The 27,742-nt window shown below is 37.3% G+C and overlaps 1 protein-coding gene across 3 annotated transcripts in view; it reads left to right on the top strand.

Moving 5' to 3' along the window:
* lrrk2 (leucine-rich repeat kinase 2) overlaps positions 1-27,742 on the top strand; it is a 247,705-nt gene that overhangs the window by 91,714 nt on the left and 128,249 nt on the right. For all 3 annotated transcript variants that reach the window (XM_039761109.1, XM_039761110.1, XM_039761111.1), the window contains exons 16-20: positions 10,718-10,857; positions 12,387-12,515; positions 12,634-12,804; positions 21,852-22,113; positions 24,449-24,628. In XM_039761109.1, the coding sequence (XP_039617043.1) occupies positions 10,718-10,857; positions 12,387-12,515; positions 12,634-12,804; positions 21,852-22,113; positions 24,449-24,628 (882 nt within the window). The remainder of the gene's footprint in view (positions 1-10,717; positions 10,858-12,386; positions 12,516-12,633; positions 12,805-21,851; positions 22,114-24,448; positions 24,629-27,742) is intronic.

The raw sequence follows: 27,742 nt of genomic DNA on the forward strand, positions 1-27,742 counted from the left end.
ATTTGTCTAAGTTACAAATAAAGACATACAAAATATTTATCCACTTATTTGAAAAATTTCACACCACAACAGGGACGTTGCGATCTATGCACATTGGATAAACTCTCCCTTGTCCTACCATGAAGTGATTTTCCCCAGCACCACATGTCATGCTACATTTTGAAATCATGCTGTCAGATATATACGATCAATTTTAATAGCATTTCGTAGCTTTTCTCTTCTGTTATAATTAATCTACCATACATTGTTTTGGCTGATAAACGTAAGCGTGTGGTATTTGAATTGTCACAAAAAAAATGAAAGCATTAAACATTTAGGAAACACCTAAAGTGCTTCAAGTATTGTTTCAAGTCATGGAGGAGAAAGAACAACAGTGGACTATATAAAGCATGATGCCGACAAAATTGAAAAACATGTTGAAAATGGACAACATGGATGGTAATGTTATTCTGTATTAATGTTAATATATTAATGTTCATTTTCTTTTCTATTGTAATTTTCTTTTTAAGTTCTGTTATGTTTTGTTAAAAAGAACTGTGATAAATTGTGATGTGCTATGGGGTAGCAGGAAGTGTGGAATACTGTGTAAGTGATGGAACTGGGTGAAGGGCTTCTGTTCTGTAAGGAGCAGATAGAAGAATTAATGAGAAAAAGTAAGGTGTGGCAAAAGGAAGTTTTGACTAGGGAGTCAGGACAATAAACAGGAGTGTTTGAGGTATAGAGAAAGACAGAATGTGAGTGGCAGAAGATAAAATGGTAGAGATAAACTTATTGGTTTGGAGGTGTGCTCCAAATTTTTAACCCAGATAACTGAGTATAAGACAGGGCACCGTTTGTTGCGGAATGAGGACTTAGAAAAGTTTGTTACAATATTATATGAATTAATTAATTTTGTTAATACGATATTTTGTTTTGTAAATAAATACAACTGTTCATTAAACTAATCTATTGTATATCATTTTTAAAGTAGTTGTTTTGTTATCTTTCTTTTCTCTTATCTATCACTGCCTCGGTCTGTATCTGTATGTGTGAAATAGCAAAATACCCGCGCTTCGCAGCGGAGAAGTAGTGTGTTAAAGAAGTTATGAAAAAGAAAAGAAACATTTTAAAAATAACGTAACATGATTGTCAATATAACTGTTTTGTGACTGTTATGAGTGTTGCTGTCATCAAAGATTTGATTATCATTATTTCTTTCAATCAGGTTCGTATTTGGAGGATATGTTGTGTTCAAGTTATATTCCGTGTTTGTCAACCATTGTAAAGATAACAGATTTCATTCATCGAAGTGTTCACTATCCAAATCGGTACTCGTGAATCTAAGATGTTTAACAGGCATTCCTAATATTAAGTTGTGGATCTCCCTGTGAATATTTAGCAGCAGCGTGTCTATGAACTTAATTTAAACTTAAGCTTTACACCTTGCTTTCCTATTGATATGTCAACAAAGGCTTGTTCAGCTTCAGAGGGTTGTTCCTTTCTTACTGCATCAGTAAACAGATCGTCTTCCTCTTTATCTGAGACCACACACTGCATGCACAGGTTTACCTTTCCCAGTCCTGTAAACTTTAGCGAAGTGGTTCAATTTACCACATTTTTTACACTGTCTTCCTTTAGCTGGACATTGACTTTTTCCACCGTGTGCTTTGTTTCCGCAGTAGCTGCACTTATGAATATACCAAACACTATTCTATCCCCGACCTTCTCATCTTCGTTTGCATAAGCACAGTCCTTCACCAGCAATTTTAACTCTGTTACAAAGTGATCAAAAGTCTTATTTATACCCTGTGTCTTCTTATTAAACTTGTATCTCGCAAATATCATATTCGTCTTAGGCATGACAAACGCCTCAAAGCGGTCATAATAAGTTTTCAGTACCTTGGCTTCCTCCTGGGTGAGAGTCAATGTGTTAAAAATGTATTTTCCTTTTTCCCCAGTCCATAGGAGCAGGTAGCTGCATTTCTCACTCTCGTCTTTGCCTTTTAGCGGGCCTGAAAACATCAGCTCCACGTGCTGTTGGAACTTTTTTCATTCTCCCGGCAGGCTAAGAGAATCTCAGTCAATTCGTGGCGTGGGAACTCCAACAAAATCCATCACTGTCCTCTATTCTGACACCATGTCTTGTTTTCACAAATTGTGAAAAATGAAATTGTGGCAAGACTTTCTTTTAAAGTATGCAGGGGAACTTTATCTATTACAGCTCGTCATTCACGGCATCTGTGCTCTAAATTAACTTCTATAATAGTAACCTTAAGGTCCCTTTTTCTGGTGCCTTCCTGATGACATAGGTGCCTAAACCATTCCTGATAATAATACATTTCAATGACATATAAATATTACAGTGATCACCTCGATAGACATCTCACCACCCAAATCGCTACTCATGAATCTAAGATGTTTAACAGGCATTTCCGGTACAGTGTAACCTGCGCTAACCAAAACCAATGTACATACTTATTTCGATAGTATGACGCCACTGTCGGCCGCCATATTGAACTTTCCAACGTCACTAATTCTCCAACTTCCCGTGTAGGTAGAAGGCTGACCCCATCTTCACGAAATTTGGTAGGTGGCTTCCCTGTGCTAACCAAAACCGATGTACGTACTTATTTTGGTGGTATGACGCCACTGTCAGCCGCCATGTTGAACTTTCCAACGTCGCTAATTCTCCAACTTCCCGTGTAGGTAGAAGGCTAAAATTTGGCAGGCTCATTCCTTATCGCTTACTTACAAAGGTTAAGCAGGTTTCGTTTCGAAATTCTACGCTTAACGGTCATAACGGTCGACAACGTACGCCATGTTGAACTTTCTTATTTATGGCCCCATCTTCACAAAATTTGGTAGACAGCTTCCCTGCGCTAACCGAAACCAATGTACATACTTATTTCGGTGGTATGATGCCACTGTCGGCCGCCAAATTAAACTTTTCAACAGTCTTTGTTACTTCAAGAAATTTGGTACGCAGGTTCCCAACGCTAACTGAATCCTATTTACGTATATATATACGTCCATAGCCTGCAGCTCGGTCACCGTGTGAGGCGGCGTTGGGTCCCCCATCCCAACACCTCCCACGTTGTTGGCTGCCTGCCTATATAAGTCCGTCCGTCGCTCCAGTCTCTACGTTCCCTTCCTTGCTTCGCCACGGATTCACGTCTCCCTGCTGATAACTACAGCCTTTTTATTTAATACACGGCTTCTCCGCTGTTTTATTGTTCATTTATTATGATTATAGTTATTGTGTAGGTATTTTAGACTTACTTTACATTGTTCAGGTACACATTTCCTTTATCATTCCAACCGTACCCCAATTAACATGTCTATCGAGGTGATCACCATCGATCAAATAACTGTCACTTACCGAGTGGTTTCCATGCCTGGAGATGGCACCTACCTTTTCCATTCTCTTTGTTACATATTGCACGGCCATATCAGGCTCACTCTTGATATCCAGAGGAACATTGTGTCTTATGTATTGAATGACTGGGACAGTTTCAAGGTGTGGACTGATGACGGTACAGGAGATGACACTACACAGGAGCACTATAAGAGTGAAATGCTTAAGCCCTTCACCTATGGTTCTGCATGTGAGTTGATGGCTGCCGGTGAATTGTTCGGTTGTCGCTTTCAAGTGTACCGAAATGGCCAAATATTTTACACCTTTCGATAACCGCCAATGCCTCTTAAACATCTTATATTCACAGGTGACAAATTTAGTAGTGGACACTTTGATGTTTATGAATGTTTAAACTATCAAAAGCTGGAAGTGAAGTTATCGATGAAACCGGTTGTGTGCTTACAACGCTTGACAGATGCCGAATGTCACTTCTACACAAGTCCTGCAAATACTGTCGTAATTGAAATAAACCATGAAACTCAAACCGATTATGACAGCAGCAATCCAAGCTGTGAGATTGGAAACAAGATTACTTTTCACATAGCCAACTGTACCTTGCATGCTCAAGAGTAAGCTCAGCGCACAGCTTGGTCATATTACAACCGGAGGGCCAAACTGACATTGCGGTATACAAAGAGATCCTTAACAAATAATTGTTGGTATATTTTCCCTCAGTTTAAAAAGGTTTAATTTTCTTCTTAATAAAAATTTTAAGGCAGTACTTCGCAGCTGCGAAGTGCGGTATTTTGCTAGTATATACATATCTTCAACCCTAATCCCGGCGCTTCGCATCAACCAAGTACTGCTCTTAAATTTTTATTAAGAAGAAAAGAAAACCTTTTTAAACTAAGGGAAAATATACCAATAACTATCTGTTAAGGATCTCTTTGTATACCACGTTGTCAGTTCAGCACTCCGGTTGTAATATGACCAAGCTGTGCTAGCTTACTGTTGAGAATGCAACGTATAGTTGTCCAGGAAAAAAGCAATGTTGCCTCAAATCAATGGCAACATTTTGTAGGGTCTGTCCCTGAGACTTATTACTTGTCACCACGAAGCAGAGCTTTATTGGAAATTGGAGGCATTTGAATTGAAATGCGAGATCAGAGGGTACAACAGTGATGCGAGGAATGCATTCAGAGTGTGGCGCTCTGTTGTTTTTTTGTGTAGCTGCCTTCACACAGCTTCTCCGCTGCTTTATAAGGCCGTCCTCTGTTCTTGCTTCGCGGTTCTGTACTGTTTTATTGTTCGTTTATTATGGTTGTTATAGTTATTGTGCACCTATTTGAGACTTACTTTACTGTTCAGGTACCCATCTCCTTTATTTAATCCGCGGCTTCAACGCTATTTTTTGTTCATTTATTATGATTATAGGTATTTATTAGATTCCCTTCTATAGCTGACTGCCTGCCCATATAAGGCGCTCCGCTGGTTTTTTGTGAAGCAGCCTTTACACAGCTTCTCCGCTGTTTTATAAACGAACGACATATAAGGCCATCCTTTTTCCTTGTTTCGCCAAGGAAGCTGCTTTTTTTTTTTATCCATGGGTTCTCCGCTGTTTTATTGTTCGTTTATTACTATTGTTATAGTTCTCTTTATATAGCACGTTGTCAGTTCAGCACTCTGGTTGTAATATGACGAAGCTGCGCGAGCTCACTCTTGAGAATGCAACGTATAGTTGTCCAGGAGAAAAGCAATCTTGCCTCAAATCAATGCCAACCTTTTGTAGGGTCTGTCCCTGAGACTTATTACTTGTCATCGTGAAGCAAGCCTTACTGGAAATTGGAGGCATTTGAATTGAAATGGGAGATCAGAGGGTATAACGGGGATGTGAGGAATACATTGAGTGTGGAGAAACTCTAGAGACAGCGTGTGTATTAACTTGTGGATTTTTCTGTGAGTATTTGGTGGCAGTGTGACGAAGTTGCTTCCGCAAGACTGCGTTAGATGTGGAGCTCAGCTCGGAGCATATTCCTTTCCTACCTTGTCAATTGTGTAATGTGTTTTTTGAACAGGTTTGATGCATGGAAGTGATCACTCGTACTGCGTTCAGTCAGTTGACATGAGCTGCTCTCTTGTGTGATGTTGCGATGTCCACGGTTTTATTTAATGTTAGCTAAGACCCAGCACTTAAAAGTTTCTCGCTACAGCAATTTTAACTCCGTTACAAAGTGATCCAAAGGCTCGTTTATACCTCGTGTCTTCTTGTTAAACTTGTATCTCGCGAATGAAGTATTCGTCGAAGGCATGACAAACGGCAGAGGGAGCGTGTCTATAAACTTAATTTAAACTCTCGCTCTCTCTCTCTGACATACTCTGCTCCTGACACACACTCTTTGAAGAGGAAGATATGTTTGCATTCTTTTAATTATGAGAAAGAACTGTCATCTTTGTCTTGTCATGGAGCACAGTTTAAACTTTTGACTAAAGGGTGCTATTTCATGTCTAGAAGCCTCTAATAATGTTATCAGTGTGGGAGAGTTTATAAGGGCTTAAAATATATAAAAATAACCATACAAACATATGGTTTGTACTTTGCGGATTTTCATCTATCGCAGGGGGTTCTGGAATGTAACCCATGCGATCGAGGAGGGATTACTGTATATGTGTATTAATAACGTCAACTGTTGGACTTTTACCTGGTGTTTGGAGTCGTGGACAGGGGTTCAAGGGAGTGAGAGCGCCCCCTATCGACCACAATATATATATATATATATAAACTGCTCAAAAAAAATTAAAGGAACACTTTGAAAACACATCAGATCTCAATGGGAAAAAGAAATCCTCCTGGATATCTATACTGATATAGACTGGGTAATGTGTTAGGAACGAAAGGATGCCACATTGTTTGATGGAAATGAAAATGATCAACCTACAGAGCCCTGAATTCAAAGACGCCCCAAAAATCAGAGTGAAAAAATTATGTGGCAGGCTAGTCCATTTTGCCAAAATTTAATTGCAGCAACTCAAAATTGTACGCAGCACTTTGTATGGCCCCTGTGTTCTTGTATACATGCCTGACAACATCGGTGCATGCTTCTAATGAGATGACAGATGGTGTTGTGGGGATCTCCTCCCAGATCTGGACCAGGGCATCACTGAGCTCTTGGACAGTCTGAGGTGCAACCTGGTGGCATTGGATGGACCAAAACATAATGTCCCAGAGGTGTTCTATTGGATTTAGGTCAGGAAAGTGTGGTGGCCAGTCAATGGTATCAATTCCTTCATCTTTCAGGAACTGCCTGCATACCTCTCACCACATGAGGCCAGGAATTGTCGTGCACCAGGAGCCACTGTACCAGCATAGGGTCTGACAATGGGTCCAAGGATTTCATCCTGATACCTAATGGCAGCCAAGGTGCCTTTGTCAAGCCTGTAGCGGTCTGTGTGACCCTCCATGGGTATGCCTCCCCAGACAATCATTAACCCACCACCAAACTGCTCATGCTGTATGATGTTACAGGCAGCATAATGTTCTCCATGGCTTCTCCAGACCCTTTCACTTCTGTCACGTGCTCAGGGTGAACCTGCTCTCATCTGTAAAGCACAGGGCACCAGTGGTGCATCTGCCAATTCTGGTATTCTATGGCGAATGCCAATCGAGCTGCATGCTGCTGGGCAGTGAGCTCAGGGCCCATTAGAGGACATGGGTCACCCTCATGAAGTCTTTCTGGTTGTTTGGTCAGAGACATTCACACCAGTGGCCTGCTGGAGGTCATTTTGTAGGGCTCTGGCAGTGCTCATCCTGTTCCTCCTTGCCCAAAGGAGCAGATACTGGTCCTGCTGATGGGTTATGGACCTTCTATGGCCCTCTCCAGCTCTCCTAGAGTAACTGCTTGTCTCCTAGAATCTCCTCCATGCCCTTGAGACTGTGCAGGGAGACGCAGCAAACCTTCTGGCAATGACACGTATTGATGTGCCATCCTGGAGAAGTTGGACAACCTGTGCAACCTCTGTAGGGTCCAGGTATCGCCTCATGCTACCAGTAGTGACACTGACGTTAGCCAAATGCAAAACTAGTGAAGAAACAGTCAGAAAAGATGAGGAGGGAAAAATGTCAGTGGCCTCCACCTGTTAAACCATTCCTGTTTTGGGGGTCATCTCATTGTTGCCCCTCTAGTGCATCTGTTGTTAATTTCATTAACACCACAGCAGCTGAAACTGATTAACAACCCCTCTGCTACTTAACTGACCAGATTAATATCCCATAAGTTTCATTGACTTTATGCTATACTCTGATTAAAAGTGTTCCTTTAATTCTTTTGAGCAGTATATATATATATATATATATATATATATATATATATATATATATATATATATATATATATATATAGTATCTATGATGTAAAATTTAGGGTGCACAATTGTTACTTCACAGCAGGTCACAAAGCATAATCTCATAAGATGGCAACATATGAGCTGTGGTCAGCAAAAATTAAATAATTGTCATGGGAGATGGTTATTATCTGCAAGGAAATATACCCATGTTGGAGAATCAACTAAACCTGTTATGATTGTTACATTTTATTAATTTTTTTGTTCCTTTTCTCTTGCTATTTCCTGGTGATCTATGTGGCCACACTTGAGGTTTTATTCTCTGAGAATTCAATTTTGATATTAGTTTGTCTCTATCGGACTTCCTGTAAAACTTATTTTTTATTTTCTTCCCTAAGGTACTTTTATTTTGAGGTAAGAATGTCAGCTGTTGCCAAGGCAGTACTCCCAGAGTTCCACAGGAATGTGCAATGCATGTTGTCATCAGCACAACCTATAAGTTTTGTCTTGTGCCAAGGATATTGCGCATTAGTCGAGGCTTTGTAGACGATCTACCAGAAATTTTTGCAGGGACCCGAGTTTGAATCCCGCTCAAGGCACATTGCCGTATGGAAAAAGAAAAACTTTCTCTTCAACAAACGGTGCTTTGAATCCTACATTGCAGATATAGTTGTTTATTTTTCTTTTTCGAATAAACGAAAATGTTTAGTGAATGATTTGTCAAGGAAACATGGACAACAAGCATATTTAAAAATCATACATAAGCAAACTGCCTGCCCATTCTATTGAAATAATTATAACAAATAATAATGCATTTCACTTCCTTATTTAGCACCTTTACTATGGTCTGAGACGGCTGCACAGATAATCAAAAGGGATACAATAAAAATGAAAGTGCAATAAGAATGAATAAATAATAGTGCACAGCCTTGTGTTTGTATGTATTTATAACATTTGGGAAGTAATATATTCTAGTTGATGCTCACATTTAATTAATTTGAAGTAGGTAAAAATAAATATTTGGAAATATTGCAAAGGGAAATGTTTATATACAGGTTCCAGACCCCCCCGCTATAGGTGAAAATCCACGAAGTAGAAACCATATGTTTGTATAGTTATTTTTATATATTATAAGCCCTTATAAACTCTCCCAAACTGTTTATTAAATATTCCCCGCACAGTTATGCAGCATAAACCCTTTGTATTCTCCTAGTTATTAGGTAAGATTAATTGAAATTATGTATGTAAACACACTGTTTATATACAGTAAAACCTAAATATTATTTTAAAGATACTGAGTGTCTCCGATATCACATATGTTACAGCTATTACGATAGACAGGACACCAGCAATAAATTGTATACAGTAAATGTGTGTACAGTGACACTAAACGTACGTACATGTACTAAGTACTTTAAGTAGAAAATTAATTATGGTTACTCGCCAACAATGACACGATGACTTGTCCAATAACGATGAGTTTAGTTTTACTGCATAACAAAGGAGAGCGTTACAGCTCTTCTAAAGAAGCCTGTTCAGGCGACTGTGTAGCACTGCCGTTGTTCTTCTTCAATCCAAATCCCTAAAGCAGATTCCATCCAGACTACTGCCTTATTACATCCACTTACAACTCGTTTTGCACCCTGGTTAAAAGGACACTGCGGCCGTAGATCTTATATTCCTTTGCTACTTTTTAAATAAAAAGAATCATAGCCTCATTGATTTTGTAATGGCGTCCTACAGCAGTGTAGCTTTTCCCTTCCTTCAACATAACTAAAACATTTACCTTTTCGGCAATCATTAACATCTTCCGTTGGTGCTTGGGCATGGCCCCTGAAGCAGTAGCAGGAGCAGATCGTTTTGGAGCCATAATGAAGGGCTTGACTATGCACAAAGATAAACACAAAAGAGCACAAAAGTTAACTCTTTACACAGCGAAACACGTTGGATGCTGAATGAGCAAGACGAGACTTCCTGGTTAACGCCGCAGAATTGAATTCAGGGCTCCATCGCTGAGCCATTCAGCATACAGGAACTGATTCATCCGCCAATAGCGTCCCTTGTATGAAATCAACTGGGCAAACCAACTGAGGAAGCATGTACAGGAAGTAAAAAGACCCCTTGTCCACAGAACCCTCAAAGCTGCGAAAAATCCGCGTTATATATTTAGATATGCTTACATATAAAATCCGCGATAGAGTGAAGCCGAGAAAGTCGAAGCGCGATATAGCGAGGGATTACTGTACTTAGCGCAAAATAACTGTATGTGTTCTAGTAAACAGCATACACACCACTTAGTTAATTATATATATATATATATATATATATATATATATATATATATATATATGCTATTCTGCAGCATGATTAGAATTGTCTGAGTATTAAAGGTATATGTCTACTTTATAAGCATAATTTATAACATCAATGTTAATATAGAGTATAACTATAATTATTATTATTCTATATTGGCCTTGATATGAACGATTTGTGAAATTAGTGTTAAGTATTAAAAAGAAAGCATACCAGTCTCTTGTTTTTACAGGTACAGTACATACAGTATATATACAATTTTTACTGCAGTAATTCATTAACAATTATTGGTCTTTATATACCAGAAAGACTTTCCAAGAGTCTTTTGTAGGAAATATGTACACGTAGTTGATTTATCTTTTTCAGTTAAAATGAACTCGCCCAAACAATAAATTTAAAAAAAAAAAGTTTTTAAATTGGCAAAGATGAAGTCAAGAAAAAAAACTTTTCACTTTCTATGATTTGTATTTTTATAATTATAGAGCACTTCATATTATTGTATTTAAAGCTCACTCTGTGAAATTAAATTGATTATACAATTCAATGTTTATTATATTTATAGATTATTATATCTGTCTTTACACGTGTGGCCAAATATGTAATAAATGTAAGAAACTTAACTAAGAATGTTTAAAAGTAATTCAAAAAATGTGTAGGTGAATGTAAATATATCTGTAAGAACTGATTGTTCATCATGTATTTAATAAAACTTGTTATTTATTTTTCCTTCAGAAATCAACTGGTTAGGTCTTAATCTCCTCTGTTGTCTTTTTCCGAAGAAGAAGCTCTCCCTGGGAACGATTGCTATCTTGTGTTCAGTTTTGGTTAAGTCATTACTTCGATTCAGAGAAGTATTAGAGGTGCAGCTATGGGTATGTTTTCATTCTAAAGTGTAAAATATATCTACAAGAAAACTTTTACCTGTATTTTGCATTAGTCTATAACTCAGTGTTTGGCAGCATGATGGTGTAGAGGAAGCTTCACTTATCCAGAGTAATGGGCCTGAATCCCAGGCCCACTGATTGTTCATGTTGAGATTGCATGTTCTTCCTGTGTCTGTGTGTGTGTAAGTTTCCTCTGGGTACTTTTTTCCTCTTTGCACATCCCCAAAATGTGGTAGTTAGTCTTAACTAACAACTCTCTGCAGCTCATGGCTAGCTGTGCTTGAATGTTAGTATGAATAAATGCTTTTCTGGGTCCTGTGATTAACACTAGAATCCCTGAAACCTACAAAAAAAATCATAATGCCGGACCACGTTAAATTCCTTCACACCTCCACATCAACATCTTTGTCTTGCAGATGTTTTGATCAGCACTGACAGCAGGCAGCTTACTCACTCATCCTCCCACGGAAGTAGATGAAGTCAACTGAGATGCTGAAGTCTCTTTATATAGCAGTGAGGCATTTGGAATTGTATAGGGTAAATAATGTATCGTTACACATAAACACGTGTGTTCCGTGTCTACAACGATCTGAGTAAATGTAGGATGACAGGAAATGTCATGAGGCAGCAGTTCTTACATCTGCACCAGCCGAGCCAACATATCGGTTTTGCATAGATTTATATTTGGACTTTGGTTTTTACTCATTAACAGCACCATGTAAATAGAATTATTTCTTTTTCTTTGTTTAAATTCTTGAATAAATGCACACTTCTTTTGTTATACCTTTTGTGAAAGTGTTTACACGTTATACACTTCGCGTCAACATTTTGTCATTAATTCCTATAGGATGAAAAACGTTGCCGATCCTAAATTGTTTCTAGTGTGTGCTTGGTGTGTGTGTGCGTGCACTGCGGTGGGCTGGCGCTCTGCCCAGGGTTTGTTTCCTGCCTTGTGCCCTGTGTTGGCTGGGATTGGCTCCAACAGACCCCTGTGTCCCTGTAGTTAGGATATAGCAGGTTGGATAATGGATGGATGAAAAAAGATTCTGTTTTAGTTATGGATTCAACATTTTTTGCCTCGCATGTCCTGTCATCCTACATTTCCAGATTGTTTTAGACATGGAACACCCATGAAATGTATTATTCCAAATAATGATATATTATTACCCTGTACAATTCCAAACACCTCACTGCCAAATAGAGACTTCAGCGTCTGAATTGACTTTAGCTGCCTCAGTGGGGGAATGAGTAAGCAGGCGCCCATCGACACATTTGCAAAACAATGAGGAGGTACGAAGGAATTTAAGGTGGCCTAGAATTGTGACTTTTTTTTTTGATAGGCTTCAGGGATTCTAGTGTTAACTTGGTCCCCCTCCAGAGTTGCTTTCTGCCATGGATTGCCTTTAGCCACTCATGATTCTGAGTTATTTAAGCAGGTTTGAAAATAGTAATTTACAGTATGTTAAGTTTTTGTTACCTAAAGGTTATTTAAAACACCCATTCACTATCTCTTTCAGGGATTTAGAGCAGTACTAGCTTTGCTTGAAACATCACCAGCATCTGCTGAGCAGCTAGAAAGAGAATCATTTGATTTGTTTATCTTTCAACAAGTGAACTTCAGTCCCTTAGAAGAAAGATTTAACCAGGTATTTATTCATTCATATACAGATCCTCTACAACTGTGTCAGAAACTTGATGGATGGATATTATTTGTTGTTTTGTTAATACCTGAGTAGAAATTTTTATATCTCATTACATTTATAGATGCAGAAGTTGTATTGTATGTGTCTTTCAATATTAGCAACTGATGGAGAGATTAGACATCGCATGCTTGAAAAGGCTTGTGCAGAAGATAACTTTGTTATGGCTGAATGTTTAATACATCTGGGTGCTGACGTCAATAAGAAAACAAAGAATGAATCATTAATTTATAAGGTACTAAGATTGTATTTCTTTTTTTTTTGTTGTTGTATATTTCACTTTTCCTGAATAATACTGTTCACTATTTTAGTGATTAGGGCTGCGCAAAATTCAAAATATAATTTGCAATAGTGAGCCAAGGTCCATAATATGGTAGGGGGTTGCTGCCTATTATAATGGTGCTCTGAGTCTTTTTACTCAAGTAGTCGACATACCCTTCTTTCTTCCTTTAACCTCCGTCTTTCTTTTTCTCAGTTCATGATTCTCCCCTCTTGCACTCACACTTCCTTTTTAAAAAGGGGATGTGGTACAGTTGGGCAGTCAAGAAGCTCCTGGCGTCAATTAGGGTCACAGACGATCCTATACCTGTGCACTATGTGCAGGGCCGTCCACTCCTATATTGCACCTGGGAAACGCTCACCACGCTACCATACCCCCAGCACACGAAAACGCAAATGCAGCAATTTATTTATTAAAAACGCCATACAGCTGCAGACCTCACTTTACCACAACCATGTCTAAATATATTTACCAGAGAGTGTAATGGAGTAAACTGCAAAATAAGTTTCTTGTCAGGAATAAATCTGTTCTTTTTAGTAAAATATTCAAGCTAGCCGAACTCCTGAACATTGTTTCACCATGTCAGTGTTTTGTCATGTTAGAACTTATAACTAAACATTAATTTAAACAACTCTCACTTTCTGTTTCCAGCTTGAATGACCCTAAAAGAGTTCTACTGTTGCTTCTCTGCCATGCCCCATTACAGATATTCAGTGTGGCAAGTTGTAGTATTACATGATGGTTGAATCTGTTTTACCAACATGGCTTTTCTCAGTATATATAGTCTCTGTGACTACTTTTTGTTTTCCTTGTCAGGTGCTCTTCCAGTTTCCCTAAACATTATTACTGTGCTTTAGTTAGTTTTTTATAGTGCTTCCTTGTTCTGTTACAAAAACTTTTATCATTGTGGTAGTCCCGTAAGATCCAACTTAATTCTCTGTGACACAGGATTTAATTTTATTGCTGTGGGTGGGAATGGGGAGTCAAATAATAAAATAGGAGATGAAAATAATTTGAGTATTTTGAAATGTCATTTGCATAAATCTGATTCGTTGTTTTTAAGGTGCACTATACTTCCTAAAACTTGCTTTTGCTGCTCCTTCCTTTTCTCCTAACTTCTCCTGTCACTCATCTCCTATCCTAAGAGGCGTGTCCGCCCTTAACAGAACAGAAGCCCTTCACTCAGTCCTATCACTTACACAGTATTCCGCCCTTTCTGCTTCCGCACAGTGCATCACAAGCTGCCTGCACGTCACATTATATTAACAAAACATAATACAGTGATCCCTCGCTATATCGCGCTTCAACTTTCGTGGCTTCACTCCATCGCGGATTTTAAATGTAAGCATATCTAAATATATATCATGGATTTCTCGCTGGTTCGCGGATTTCTGCGGACAATGGGTCTTTTAATTTAAAGTACATGCTTCCTCAGTTTGTTTGCCCAGTTGATTTCATACAAGGGACGCTATTGGCAGATGGCTTAGAAGCTACCCAATCAGAGCATGTATTACATATTAACTAAAATTCCTCTATGATATACGATGTGCTTCCCGAGTGGATTGTTTGCTTTTCTCGGTATTTCTCTGACATTCTCTGCGCCTGACGGAGGGGATGTGAGCAGAGGGGCTGTATGCACAGAGGCTGTTTGCCTAGAGGATATGGACGCTCCTTTAAGAAATGCCGCTTTATCACGGTGGCCCAAAAGCACGTATTGATTTTTTGATTGTTTGCTTTAATCTCGCGCGCTCTCTCTCTCTCTGACATTCTCTGCTCCTGACGGAGGGGGTGTGAGCAGAGGGACTGTTTGCACAGAGGCTGTTTGTTTAGAAAATACGGAGGCCACTCTAAAAAATGCTCAAAGACTACCTTCACAATGCTCCATTCTTTGCGGCTGCTTTATCGCAGTGCTCATACTTAAAAGCCCAACAGCACATATTGATTTTTTGATTATTTGTTTTTCTGTCACGCTCTCTCTATCTCTCTGACATTCTCTGCTCCTGACGGCGCTCGTTTGAAGAGAAGATATGTTTGCATTCTTTTAATTGTGAGAAAGAACTGTCATCTCTGTCTTGTCATGGAGCCCAGTTTAAACTTTTGACTAAAGGGTGCTATTTCATGTCTAGAAGCCTCTAATAATGTTATCAGTGTGGGAGAGTTTATAAGGGCTTAAAATATATAAAAATAACCATACAAACATATGGTTTTTACTTCGCGGATTTTCACCTATCGCGGGGGGCTCTGGAACGCAACTCCCGCGATCGAGGAGGGATTACTGTATAACTGAATTTAAAATGAAAATTACAATGCAGAAGAACATTAATACAGAATAACATTACCGTCAGTGGTTTCCATTTACGACACGTTTGTCAGTTTTGTCGGTATTACACTTTATATCGTTTGCTGCTGTTTTTCCTACTCTGTAAAATGAAGCAATACTTGAAGTGCTTTTGCCGTTTCATAAATGTTTAATAATTTCAATTTTTTTGTGACAATTCCAACACCACATGCATATGTTTATGGGCCATAACAATGTATAGTATTTTAATTATAACAAAAGAGAAAAGCTATGAAACACTATTAAAGTTGAAGGTATGTAACTTACACTGTGATTTCAAAATGCAGCATGACACGTTTTGCTGGGGAAAAACAGTACGCATTAGCAGAAGGGAAAGTTGTTTCAATGTGCAGAGCTCGCAGCGTATCGTGCAGTAGTAGTAATAGGTAGATGCTGGTCTGTGCTATGTTTTTTTTTTCCCTGACGATTAATGGACACTGATGGTTAATAGAGTGACTGATAGTCAAGGTTTTACTGTAGTTTTAAGAGTAAATGAGTGTGAAATTGGAATAACAGATTAGTCTGATCATTTGACAATTTATTTGACATTAGATTTAATTGTAAGTAAGAACACTTACTGGAAGATGAACAGTCGTATCCTAAATGATAATGAGGTTAAGGAACAAACTGCACTTGAAATTGATTTTTTTTCTGCAAACAATGATAATGGTTAGATTTCCCCTGCAACACTATGGGATGCAACTAAAGCAGTGCTTACGGGGAAACTAATTTCTAACTGTTCATGTAAAAAGAAAGCAAAATTAACTAAACTGAGAGAGCTACAAGATGAATTCAAATCTGTAGGACAAAAGTATAAAAAAAAACAAAACACTTACCTAATATATTGCTATAATTACTGTGGAAAAGTAGAGAAGAAATGCATGCATTACAGCTGAAGATTTTACAAAAATGTTCTATATAACAGGAGCTAAATCAATGAACTTATTAGCAATAAGATTATGCAAACAACAATCACAGAAAAATTCAGTCTAGCAGCCTATCAGACATAATGTAAACTATAAAAATAAATAAATCACCATCTTTTTCCTGCTGATTGACTGTGATGCATCCCCAGATGAGTGTTCTTGTGTTTTCCGTTTTGTTGCTCTTAACCCTTAATCCACCACACCCGGCTATATTCGTTTCCCAGTGCCATTTGTGAGCACGCAGGAGCTGATCAGTCAGTGCCGTTCATTCATTGAGTAGCCAGCTCATGACCACTGCCAAACCCTTGTAAGCAGGAGGGCTGAACGTACCCCTAGAAGACACGGACGCTCCTCAAAGAAACCCTCTTAAAAAACGCTGCAACTTGCGGCTGCTCTGTCGCGTGATAATGCTTCTCGCGCGACGCTACACATACTTACAAGCATGAGCAGCACCTGTCCTTTTTGGCTGATTGTTTTGTTTCTCTCTCCTCCCCCAGACATCCTCTGCTCCTGTTGTGCTCCCCTATGATGTTTGTCTATTCTTTAATTGAGAACTAACTGCATACTGAGCTAGTTTTTCCTCTGAAAGTGACATGTTTGCTTGAAGTGTTTGAATAAAGTTCCTGTCTCTGCAATCTCCTGTGTTTCTGTGAAATTCTGTGACCCAAGCGTGACACTCTGCAGCACTGCAGCCTCACTATCTCTGGTATTGAGCCGCTGCACTAGACTAGCCTGCCAGCATAAGTGCTTACCTCTGTGTGCTTGAGTGTAGCCAGTTCAAGCGCAGTTGGCTCTGTGTTTTATATCCATGGCGTTAGTTGCACTTTGTACATATTGTTCCAGTAGTTTTTTAAATAGTTTTTACAGTTCACTAGCAGTGTGTAAAATGATTAGTGATGCAGTAATTGTGATGCTCTTTGTATGAAAAAAATGTGTTCCATTAAAATTTCACTTTTTCTTTGTGAATTGTGACGTTTACTTAAAGTGCAGCAAAAAAAGTATTTGGCATCCTGGGATGCATTAACCCCCCAAGTATGTGGCAGTTTAAGGGTTAAAGCCCCAAGATGCCGTTGAAACGTCCTGCACCTTCTAAGGCTTCTGGCAATGAAAAACGCGCTTGCATGAATTACAGTACATATAGAGGTAACATCGGTATTTTACATTCTAGCACTGCAGGTGACACATCAGTACAGTACCGTACAATATGCAGGTTTAACTTTACATTCTTTTTTTAGGTAATGTATTAAATTAAATTAAAGTGTTTTTGGGCATATTTAGGGTTTAAACTTTCAAAATAGGCATTTTTTAACCACATCCAAAATTTGAGGTTTTTCACAATTTGCGGGTGCTCTGGGAACATAACCCCTGCGAATTTTGGAGGTGCATTGTAATTCAAAATAAAACACATATATCACTTTTGTTTAAAAGCTCCAATAACAGCCCACCTTGTTTTAATATGGTATCTGACTACATCTTTAGAAGGCGTGTCATTGGCAGAATTTATATATAAAAAAATACACCCTGCTTAATTGTGTCACACATTTGGTTTAAAATAATAAAAAAGTTTACAATATGGAGATAGACATTAAATACTAAGGTGGATAATTTCAAACCTGGAGTTCCTATCACGGACATCAAATATACAATTTAGAAATTGGGTAATGAAAGTGATCTCAGCAATTTGCATACCATTTAGACAAAACCTCTTGATACACTTTGAAGACTTGACACAACAATATAGGTTAGGAAAAAAAAGATTTCTACAGATACGTTCAAATCAGACATTATGCAAATAAATTGAGGTAACATCTATATAAAAGGCAAGTAAAATGCATTATTTGATCATTTAGATTTGCTTATCAATACAGATGTTTGGAAAAGATAATATCAAAATTGTAAAATAGTGTTGAGCACATAAAAAAGTTTCAAAGGAATATAATAAAATAAAAAGGGAGAAGGAAATTAATATCAGTCTTTATAGAGCAGTGGGATTAATATGTGCTCTTTGCAGCAGGGTTCTACAGACTAACGAAATTGGAGAAATCTTTCCTGGGAAAATGTGAATCACACCTTAAATTTATGCAAAAATAAAAAGGTTGAATTTCACAGTGTTGGAGGTTATTTGTAAAACAGTATTGGAAATCCTTACATACAACTCTTAACCATGTATTCTGGTTTAATGTAACTTTTGAATCTTTCTGCTGTGTACCTAGGAAATTTGGTTTTTGTTCAAATGGATATAAAAGGCAGGTATTTATTAGCCATTTTTCTAGCTGCTAGTATAAAAAATCAAATAATATGAAAATGAGTCTCTAACATATGAACAATGGATTTTTGTGGAAAGGGTGATTTACACATTTGAAAAAGGTATACAGTGAACCCTCGTTTATCACGGTTAATCCGTTCCAGACTCTACTGTGATAAATGAATTTTCGTGAAGTAGGATTCTTTAGGAAATTGAATATTTTCGCAGTTAGAGTATAGAAAACCTGTTTATGACCTTCTAAATACGTTTTTTAACATTATTAGAGCCCTCTAGACATGAAATAGCACTCTTTAGTCACCATTACACTCGTATTACCCAATATATTAGACAAAATAAGAGAAAATAAGACATATTAGACGTTACAAATATACTTTTTTAAGGCGACCCGACTTTTATCCTCAATTTTTGTGCGCTCCATGTGTACATCAGGCATGTAAGTGTAGGGAATGAGAACATCAAAGTGCCCATTCATAACATCTCCCGAAAACCTACGTTTTTTTTATCCCCTAAAGTGCCTGTCCAAAGTCGTACAATGTCAGCCTGAATCTGTACCGCTAAAGACGGAGTTTCATGCACTAAATAAGCTATATATGAAAATAAGCAAGCACCATCTCCCCTGATATTTACTACCCGGTGAGGCATTTGTACTCCATCAACATTAATTATTTCCAGAGACATAATTTTGTCTATTTTTCCAGCGATCGCACAAAAGCAAGGGAACGATGAGAGCACCAGAACTCTGCTCACATCGCGTCGCTTCGTACCTCAAGCCGCAAGTAGTAAGTCTGTGATAAGTGGAATACTGCTACGCTTTGCACTCACAGGATGGAAGGACAATCCCGAACGCTTTTATATAATAGATTATTGTACTGTACATTTAATTGCACGCAACCACTAACCTATGAAGGCACGACCTCAGTAGGAGAGTCTTCAGAGGTGGTGCAGTATCTTCAGCAGGTGAGTTGTTGTCTTCAGTGAAGAAGTACTAGGAGTATGCAGTGGGTGTCTGGGTGCGCATATGAGTGAGGAGGCTTTTGTAGGGTATTGCCATCTTTAATCACATTCAAGAGTTTCACCTTCTCCTGGATAGTTAGCATCTTCCACCGGCGCTTAGTTTTATTGTCAGAAGGCTTAGAAAAAGCAGCACGTTTAAGAGCCACCGTAGGGCTTAGATAAAAGTTCTCAGAAAGCGCATGCGTAGTGACATAAGCGTGTATGAGAAAAAAATTGTGATAGAGTGAAGCCGCGAAAGTCGAAGCGTGATATAGCGAGGGATCACTGTACTGCTTTACAAATGCTTGAAAAAACAAACTACTATAGTCCTAGTGGAATGTAAGAGTTTTGCAGAATTTTGTTTGTTACATGAAGTGGAATTTGAAAGTATTCAGACCGCTTCTCTTTTTGTACATTTTGTTGTGTTGTAGATACTGTATACTCAATAACCTATAATTATGAAGTGAAAACATGTTTTCAGAAATGCTTGCAAATTTGTTAAAAATCAAAAACAGAAATCTTGTTCATATAAGCATTACGTTTCTTAGTCCAGTTCTTTGTAGAATCCCCTTTGGCAGAAATTACAGCTTTAAATCTTAATGGAATAAGTCTCCACAAGCTTTGCACTGTATCCCATTATACCTATCACAGTTTCATTAGATTGGGTAGGAAAAATCTGAAAACAGCCATCTTCAGGTCTCTCCATAGGGCAGAGAGTTCCTTGGGTTTTAGGTCTTAATTTTTGCTGGACCAGTCAAGGATAGTCAGACTTCTCCCAAAGCCACTTCAATGGTGTCTTGGCTGTATGCTTCGAGTCATTGTTGTGTTGATAGGAGAACTGTCACCCCAGTATAACCATTTTATTCTTGAAGGACCTCTCTGTATTTGGCAGCCTTCATCTTTACTTCAAACCAATCTCCCTGTCCCTGCCACTTAGAAGCACTGCACTACCAGTATTAAGTAAGTGATAAGAAGTTCCTGGTCTTTGTAAGACATAGTTCTTGGAGTTCTGCTGAAAGAGTTCAATTTTTGTCTCAGTGGACCAGAGAATCTTTTTCGTCATGCTCTCAAAGTACTTTAAATGTCGTTTTGCAAACTCCAAGCTGGACTTAGTCACTCAACCATAAACGCCTGATTGATGGAGTGGACCTGAGATCGGTCATCCTTCCAACAGATTCTCTCATCTCAGCAGAGGACTTCTGAAGCTTTGTTCGGGTAACCGTAGGGTTCCTGGTCGCCTCCCTGACCAATGCCCCTTTTGCTACTTTGTTTCTCAGTTTGAACAGAAGCTCATGTTGGTTCCATACTTCTTTCATTTCACAATTACAGAGGCCACTGTTCTCTTGGGAATGCTCAGATCTTTAGAATGTCTTTGTACTCTTTTACTGATCAATGCCTCATCACAATTTGATCATGGAGGTCTATCAGAGTGTTCCTTCGACTCTATACTTTAGTTTATCATCTAATATGCAGTGTAAATTATGGTACCTTAAAAAGTGCGGTGTGTGTTTCTTTCTAAACTACGTCCAAACAATTTACTTTGCCACAGGTGGACTCCAGTCAAGTTCTATACACATCTCAATGACTATTAAAGTAAACACGGTACACCTAACCAAAATTTACAATGCCTAATAAGATATTTCAGTATTTTGTTTTTAAAAAAATTTGCAAAACTTTACGAAAACATGGTTTCACTTTGTCATTGTGGGTTATTGAGTGTAGACTGATGGGCAAAAAGGGCAAATGTAGCAATTTAAAATGAAATCTACTGTACAACACAAAGTATGGGAAGGTGAAGGGGTTTGAATACTTCCTCATATTGCCGTATGTACATCCATCCTGTAGCCCATTTAATTCAATGCAGGGTCATGGGGAGACTAGAGAGTTTTGCAGCAACGCTGGCAACAATACAGGAAGCATACTTGGACATGTCTGCAGCCTATCACAGAGCATGTACACAACCACTCTCACTATTATTGGGCTACGTACCAGCTAAGCACATTTGCATATTAGTGTTATTCATTTTTGGGGTATTTCATATTTTTAGTAAACCTGTGTAGAGTTTTTAACAAATTACTTTTGATGGTATTCATACTACAATTGATAGCTTCATAGTGTAATATTCACCTGTGATATAGCCAGAAACAATGAATTTTAAACTTGCTAAATGTCTTTAGGAGAGAGTGTGACAAAATGTACTGCGTAAAAAAATGGAATTTCACTTTACTATGCAGTGTATGATGGTTTAGTTGATATCAAATTGTCTTGGTAACATTATTGCAACACATTTGCACGTTTCACTTTCTTCAGCTTCAATTAATGTCTAATCATTAGATCTGCAAATCAGTAGATTTTAATTGCACTTCTTCAGATGTAACAGTGTTTGTTTATTATATCTTTACCCAAGTATTTATGTCAGCTGAAATTGTGACATTTGCAGGTTAAGTATCAATTTCATATTTTCTTTTTCTTTTAACAGGTTTGTGAAAAAGAGTGTAGTTCAGAATTAGTAGAGTTACTTTTAAACAGTGGGACACATGAACAGGACATTCGAAAGGCTCTATTCATCAGTGTTAAGAAGCGCAATAATCTAATTATTAGCTTAATACTGAGGAAACTTGGCCTTGATCAAGCAAACAGTGCAATTTGTTTAGGTGGCTTTCGACTGGGACATCTCGAGTCATCCTGGCTAAATCCCTTATTTTCTGAGCGCAAGACACTTAATTTCAGACAGCAAACAAGTGAGTGATTTTTTTTTTATTTAAATTTAGGTCATAACTGATTTGAGTTTCAGCATTTTTCTGTTATATATGCTTTTAATTTTACATTCTCAAACTGCAGTCAGTGGTATTGTACTATAAAAATGCAAAACAAAAAAAAAAGTATTAGGATGTGAAAATATATGCTGATAGCACTTCTGGAAGCAGTTATACTTGAAAATTTCTGCTGTGTTTACACACCTTTTGGTGTAGCTTTATTTATAAATACTTAACTGGAGCTTTCCTGACTGGTTTCTCAGCTCTTTCTATTCATTGATAATAAGATTCATACTGTGTTTATTTTTTTTTACTGAGCATTATCAAGTGTCTTTCTTTTTTATAAGCTCTAGAGTAGCTTTTTATGCTGCAAGGTTAATTTTTTTGTCACTTTTAAATCTTCTAAAATACACTTTCTTCTGTTTTATTTTACCTACCTGAGTTTGTTTTCCCTGTAACTCTTGCTTCATTTATTGAATAAAAGGAACCTTATAACAATGATGCCAACCCCTTGATGAAAGGGAAGCACTGGACTAGGTGAAAACTAGTGTTTATATCTAAAAGTACAATTTATTCTAAACCTTTTACTCTATGTTGGCGTTATCATTTGATATTCTTTCAATAAAAACTTTATGTTGGATTGGAAATTGGACATTTTGTCAATATTATGCACTATTATGTTTTAGTGCATCATCCATATCTGAACTTCGACATCTTTCAAATCTGCACTGAGTGGACTACCAGTTTAATAGTGGAACATATTGATTCATTGGAGGCATGTTTACTTTTGCTGCTTGGGAGTGTATTTACTGCAGGCCACTATGTTATTGGTTTTCCAATACCTTTTCAGTTTAATTTGCTTGGTGGGTTTAGAACAGTGTTTGGAACCTTGCCCTGATACATACTGGAGCCAGCACATGAGGCTGAGAGTTCAAACAAGTCCATCTGTCACAAGTGAAATTAAAATCTTAGTGTAAGATTAATTTTGTATTTCTCCTATCTGCATATTCAGTGCACATTGAGACATTGTCTTTGCTGAGATTTCTAAGTTCTAAATTCTTGGCTGCAATAAATGTATTTCTGAGGTACTGACTCTTCATATTTGTCATGTGTATAGAAGACTGTGAATTTCTTGCTTGCATTTGTTATTCAATATACAACATATGGCCATTTTCCATTGCCATGATTAGTGAGTGAATAGAACTGCCTTATTTCAAAGCTTTCCTCTTCCTTACCTGAAAAATTTCAGAATAAAGTTTACAATATTATGTAACATTAGGACTCATAAATACAGACATTTTATAAATGAAAGATATATAGCACTTAGAATAACAAGATGGTATTCATTCCATATATTACAATCAAGAATGAGGCAGCATGTTTTCTCTAGTAACAAACAAGAAGGTTGCTGGTTGTTCAATACTTTGCAAGGAAAACCCTTTGGAATGCATTCTGACACATTAGATTTAATTCTGGAGCAGCTTGTTTGCATTGCATTAGCCTTCTGTTAATCTCTCCTCTAGCCCTATCCCTCTGTAATTGTTGCTAAAAGCCTTTTTTTTGATTAGGCGAGTTGATTGTGTATATTTGAGCAGAATAAACCCTTATCTTTTTAACACTGTTTTGTTTTAGTGAGGTGGACATTTTATGTATTTTCTACTACAGGGTATGTTTCTTACATTTTTTTATTGCTAATTTTTAGCAAATTTGTGTGAAATCCAGCTATTTCTTCATTTTGGATAATGATTCCACGTTTTTAAAACTTTGCCATTTTCCTTGTTTGCATTGTTGTCCTTATTCCTGCTCTTTGCTTTTACTCTGGTATCAGCTGCTAATTTCACATTTCTTGAATCTGTCTGTAACCGTCTTTGTATATCTGTTGTATTGTTTTAAGCAATGCTTGGTTCTCTGGCATTGCCATGGCTGTCCCCTCATTAGATGGTCTTTTCTTGTGCTAACTCCTCAGTAGTCATGGGTAGATGCATTTAAAAAACAAAGTGCCCCGGATAATGTCTTAAACTGATAGTCCTCTCTGTTGAGCTTTAGTACCTCAGTTTATTTACTGTTGATGCCATTGCTTATGTGCCCGTAAGGGAAGGGAAACAAAATTATTTTAAAATAAATAAATCAAATTACTAAGAACATGCTGTACCAGTAGGTCACTTGTGGCATGCTTATTGCCATCACCAGCTTTTAGTGCATTTGTCCCCTTGCTCATGCAATTTTTCACTGTTTAAATATAGTTGCTGCCAAGAGATCATCACCTGTGTCAACATAGCTTTTTTGCAAGCTACTTAAACTAAACATTATTTTTCTGTAGGCAAAGGAATGTCTTTAGTTCGTGTAATTATGAAATATCAAAAACAGAGAAACTTGTCTAAGTCTGTGACAAGCAATCTTGATACCTTTGGCTCCGGATACATGTCAGATGAAGCTGATGACAGTGGCTTTGTGACAGAGGGCAGCAGTGTATTTATGAATGAAGATATTGAAAGTGATGGTAAGTAGTACTTACTGTACTTTATAAGATGGTAATTGGCTGAAATAAAGAGTATGTATAAGCAGAGATGGGGGACTCGAGTCACATGACTTGACTCGAGTCAGACTCGAGTCACAATTTTCAGGACTTGAGACTTGCTTGATTGAAGTAAGAAAATGACTTGACTTGACTTTGACTTGAGAGTAAGTGACTTGAGACTTGACTTGACTTAAAGTGGAAGACTCGACAATGACTTGAACTTTTAAATATAATTAAATATAATTCGTTTAATAAAATAAAATAATTTAATAAAATAATTATGACTCAGCAGCACCATAATTGGCACCTGCGCCCTTAACGCTGCACAACTCTTAACGTTACCAAGAAGAAGAAGAAGAAGAACGCTGCACAACTCAAACCGCGCCAAACATGGCAGACAATAGTCGAGCTCCTCATATAGTCACATTTGGCTATAAGGACTTTGAACTAGACCATACTAACAAAAAAAGATTTGCCAGATGCAGAGAATGCAACGCGAGAGTATCAGACACGACAACCACAACATCAAATTTCATCCGGCACTTCAAAAACCACAAGGAAAGGTAAGAAAGTCGAATTCTTCATAGTCAATTTAATAAAACGATTACTAATTAATTAAATTAATCTTTTCTGTTTGTCATAATTTAGCCTTGGTTGCATGTTTTTTTATCAGAAATGTGATAATCATCTCATAAATAAAACGCTATAACGTTACCAGTGGCGTAGCCACATTTTAATGTTGAGTGCAACTTGAAATGAAAGGGCTTCTCGATATTATATGTAAACTATAATGTCTATATTAAATGTGTGCATTTTCAAGCATTTGTATGGACTGACTGTGTGTGGTTAGTTGGATGGCAGCTCGTGTAACGTTATACTGCATGAAAATCTAAGATGAAAGCGTCGGTGCAATCACTTCTCCTTCAATAACTCGTTCAAAACTTTTTGGTCATACAGACAAGAATAATTTCATCGTTCGAATCGGTTACGTTAAGTGCCTATAATTTTTTTGTGTACACTCACAATAACAACAAAATGTTGTGTGCTGTATAACAATGAAACCAGTTCAAATAGAAAACAAATATATCAGAATATATATTATGTATGAAACGTGTATATTGCGTCCACCGTAGAGATGACGATTAAGCTTCATAACTTCATCACTGGGCTATATTAACATACTTTGTACATTATATTTATATTCTGCTGAAATGAAAAAGATCCGTTCATTTTAATTAACGAGATTCATCACTAACGTTAGATTAAAAAGAGTGGATAAATCCCCTACTGTGCCTTATAATGGACAGCATAAGTATTAAAGCATCATATATAAAACATACTAGATAAATCTTCAGTCACAATACTTTAATTTATAAGGTTCATAGCCTGTATAAATACTTAAGTCTTACATTCTGTCAGTACATATAGTACATATCATTAAGAAATTGTTTTTGAGGAAAACATTTCAGGATTTCTCTCTATATAATGGATATGTATGGCACCCCGAAGTTTGAATTTCCAAAATGCAGTTTAAATGCAGCTTCAGAAGACTCTAAACGATTCCAGCCGAGGAGGAGGAGTCTTATCTAGCGAAACAATCGGTTATTTTCTAAACAAATGGACAATTTATTTACTTTTAACCTCAAATGCTGGTCTTGTGTTGTCTCTGCGCAGTCTGTGTGATTCGGGTAAATACAGTCTTAGATTGCAGCAAAAGTGCAGACACAGTGCTTACACAGTTAACATGTATAGAAGCTCAAATGCCCTTTACAAAAAAAAGGTAAAAACAGCATTGCAGAATTTTTGACATTAAAGATATAAAAGTGATTGTTGTTTTTTGACATCTATTAACTGTATTTACCCGAATCACACAGACTGCACAGAGAGGAGACAAGACCAGCATTTGAGGCTAAAAAGTATATACATTAATTTGTTTGGAAAATAACCAATCATTTCGGGCTTTCTGAAGCTGCATTTAAACTGCATTTTGGAAGTTCAAACTTCGGGGCGCCATACATATCCATTATATATAGACAGAAGTCCTGAAATGTTTTCCTGAAAACAAAAAAAAAACAATTTCTTTATGACTGAGGAAAAAAAGACATGAACATATTGGATGACAAGGGGGTGAGTACATTATCTGTACATTGTTGTTGTCAAAGTAAACTAATCCTTTCAGATTGAATTGCATTATACATTTTAGACTGGATTTCTTAGTTTTAAACATTTTGTGTAAGCAACACAATTTTATTTTCAGATATTAATGTAGTACAGATATGCATATAATTTAAATATAGCAATGCAAATAAGATACATAATATATGTATATAAGTTCATCTTTTCTGTAAAAATTTTTCTGTGCAAAAATAAACGTATCGAAAATTTAACCTCTGTTTGTTTTAGTACTGCAACTTGACTTGACTTGGCTTGAAACTTATCAGGACTCGACTTGACTTGCTTAGGGTGAACCCTTGACTTGACTTGACTTGCTTGATTTGTCTTAACTGTGACTTGAGACTTGACTCGAGACTTGATGGTTAACACTTGAAACTTGCTTGGACTTGATCATATGCGACTTGTCCCCATCTCTGTGTATAAGAGAAGAATGCACTACATGGGGTGAGTGGAATTCAAAAGTGCATTCTGTTTGGTTTGTTACTTTTTAAATGTATACATTTTACTATATGTTATTAACACAGTGTAGTTTCCTCTGACACAGTCATTTACATCAGGTACAAGTTCAAAGTTTAATGTCATGTGCACAGTAAGGAAAGACTTTTCCCTGTACAATGAAATTCTGTTTGCTGTCCACACCAAAAGCCAATGGTTAACAAATTTATGTATAAAGATAAACATAAATAATAAGTAGAAAACAGATAATAAGTAACAGAGGCAGCATACAGTATAAAAACAGAATAGAAGTATAAAGTATAATGTGCAGGTAGGTGTGTGTTGGACAAGTCAAATACAGTTGTGTGAGGTAGACAGAATGAGGTGAACCATGGATATAAACTCTAGTCAGTTATTTAGGAGTCTAATGGTAAGTCAAGTCAGGTCAAATTTGGGAGCATGCAGTGGTACAGTGCATTGCCACAC

The sequence above is a fragment of the Polypterus senegalus genome, chromosome 8 (assembly GCF_016835505.1).
Source record: "Polypterus senegalus isolate Bchr_013 chromosome 8, ASM1683550v1, whole genome shotgun sequence".
NCBI classification, from domain to species: domain Eukaryota; kingdom Metazoa; phylum Chordata; class Cladistia; order Polypteriformes; family Polypteridae; genus Polypterus; species Polypterus senegalus.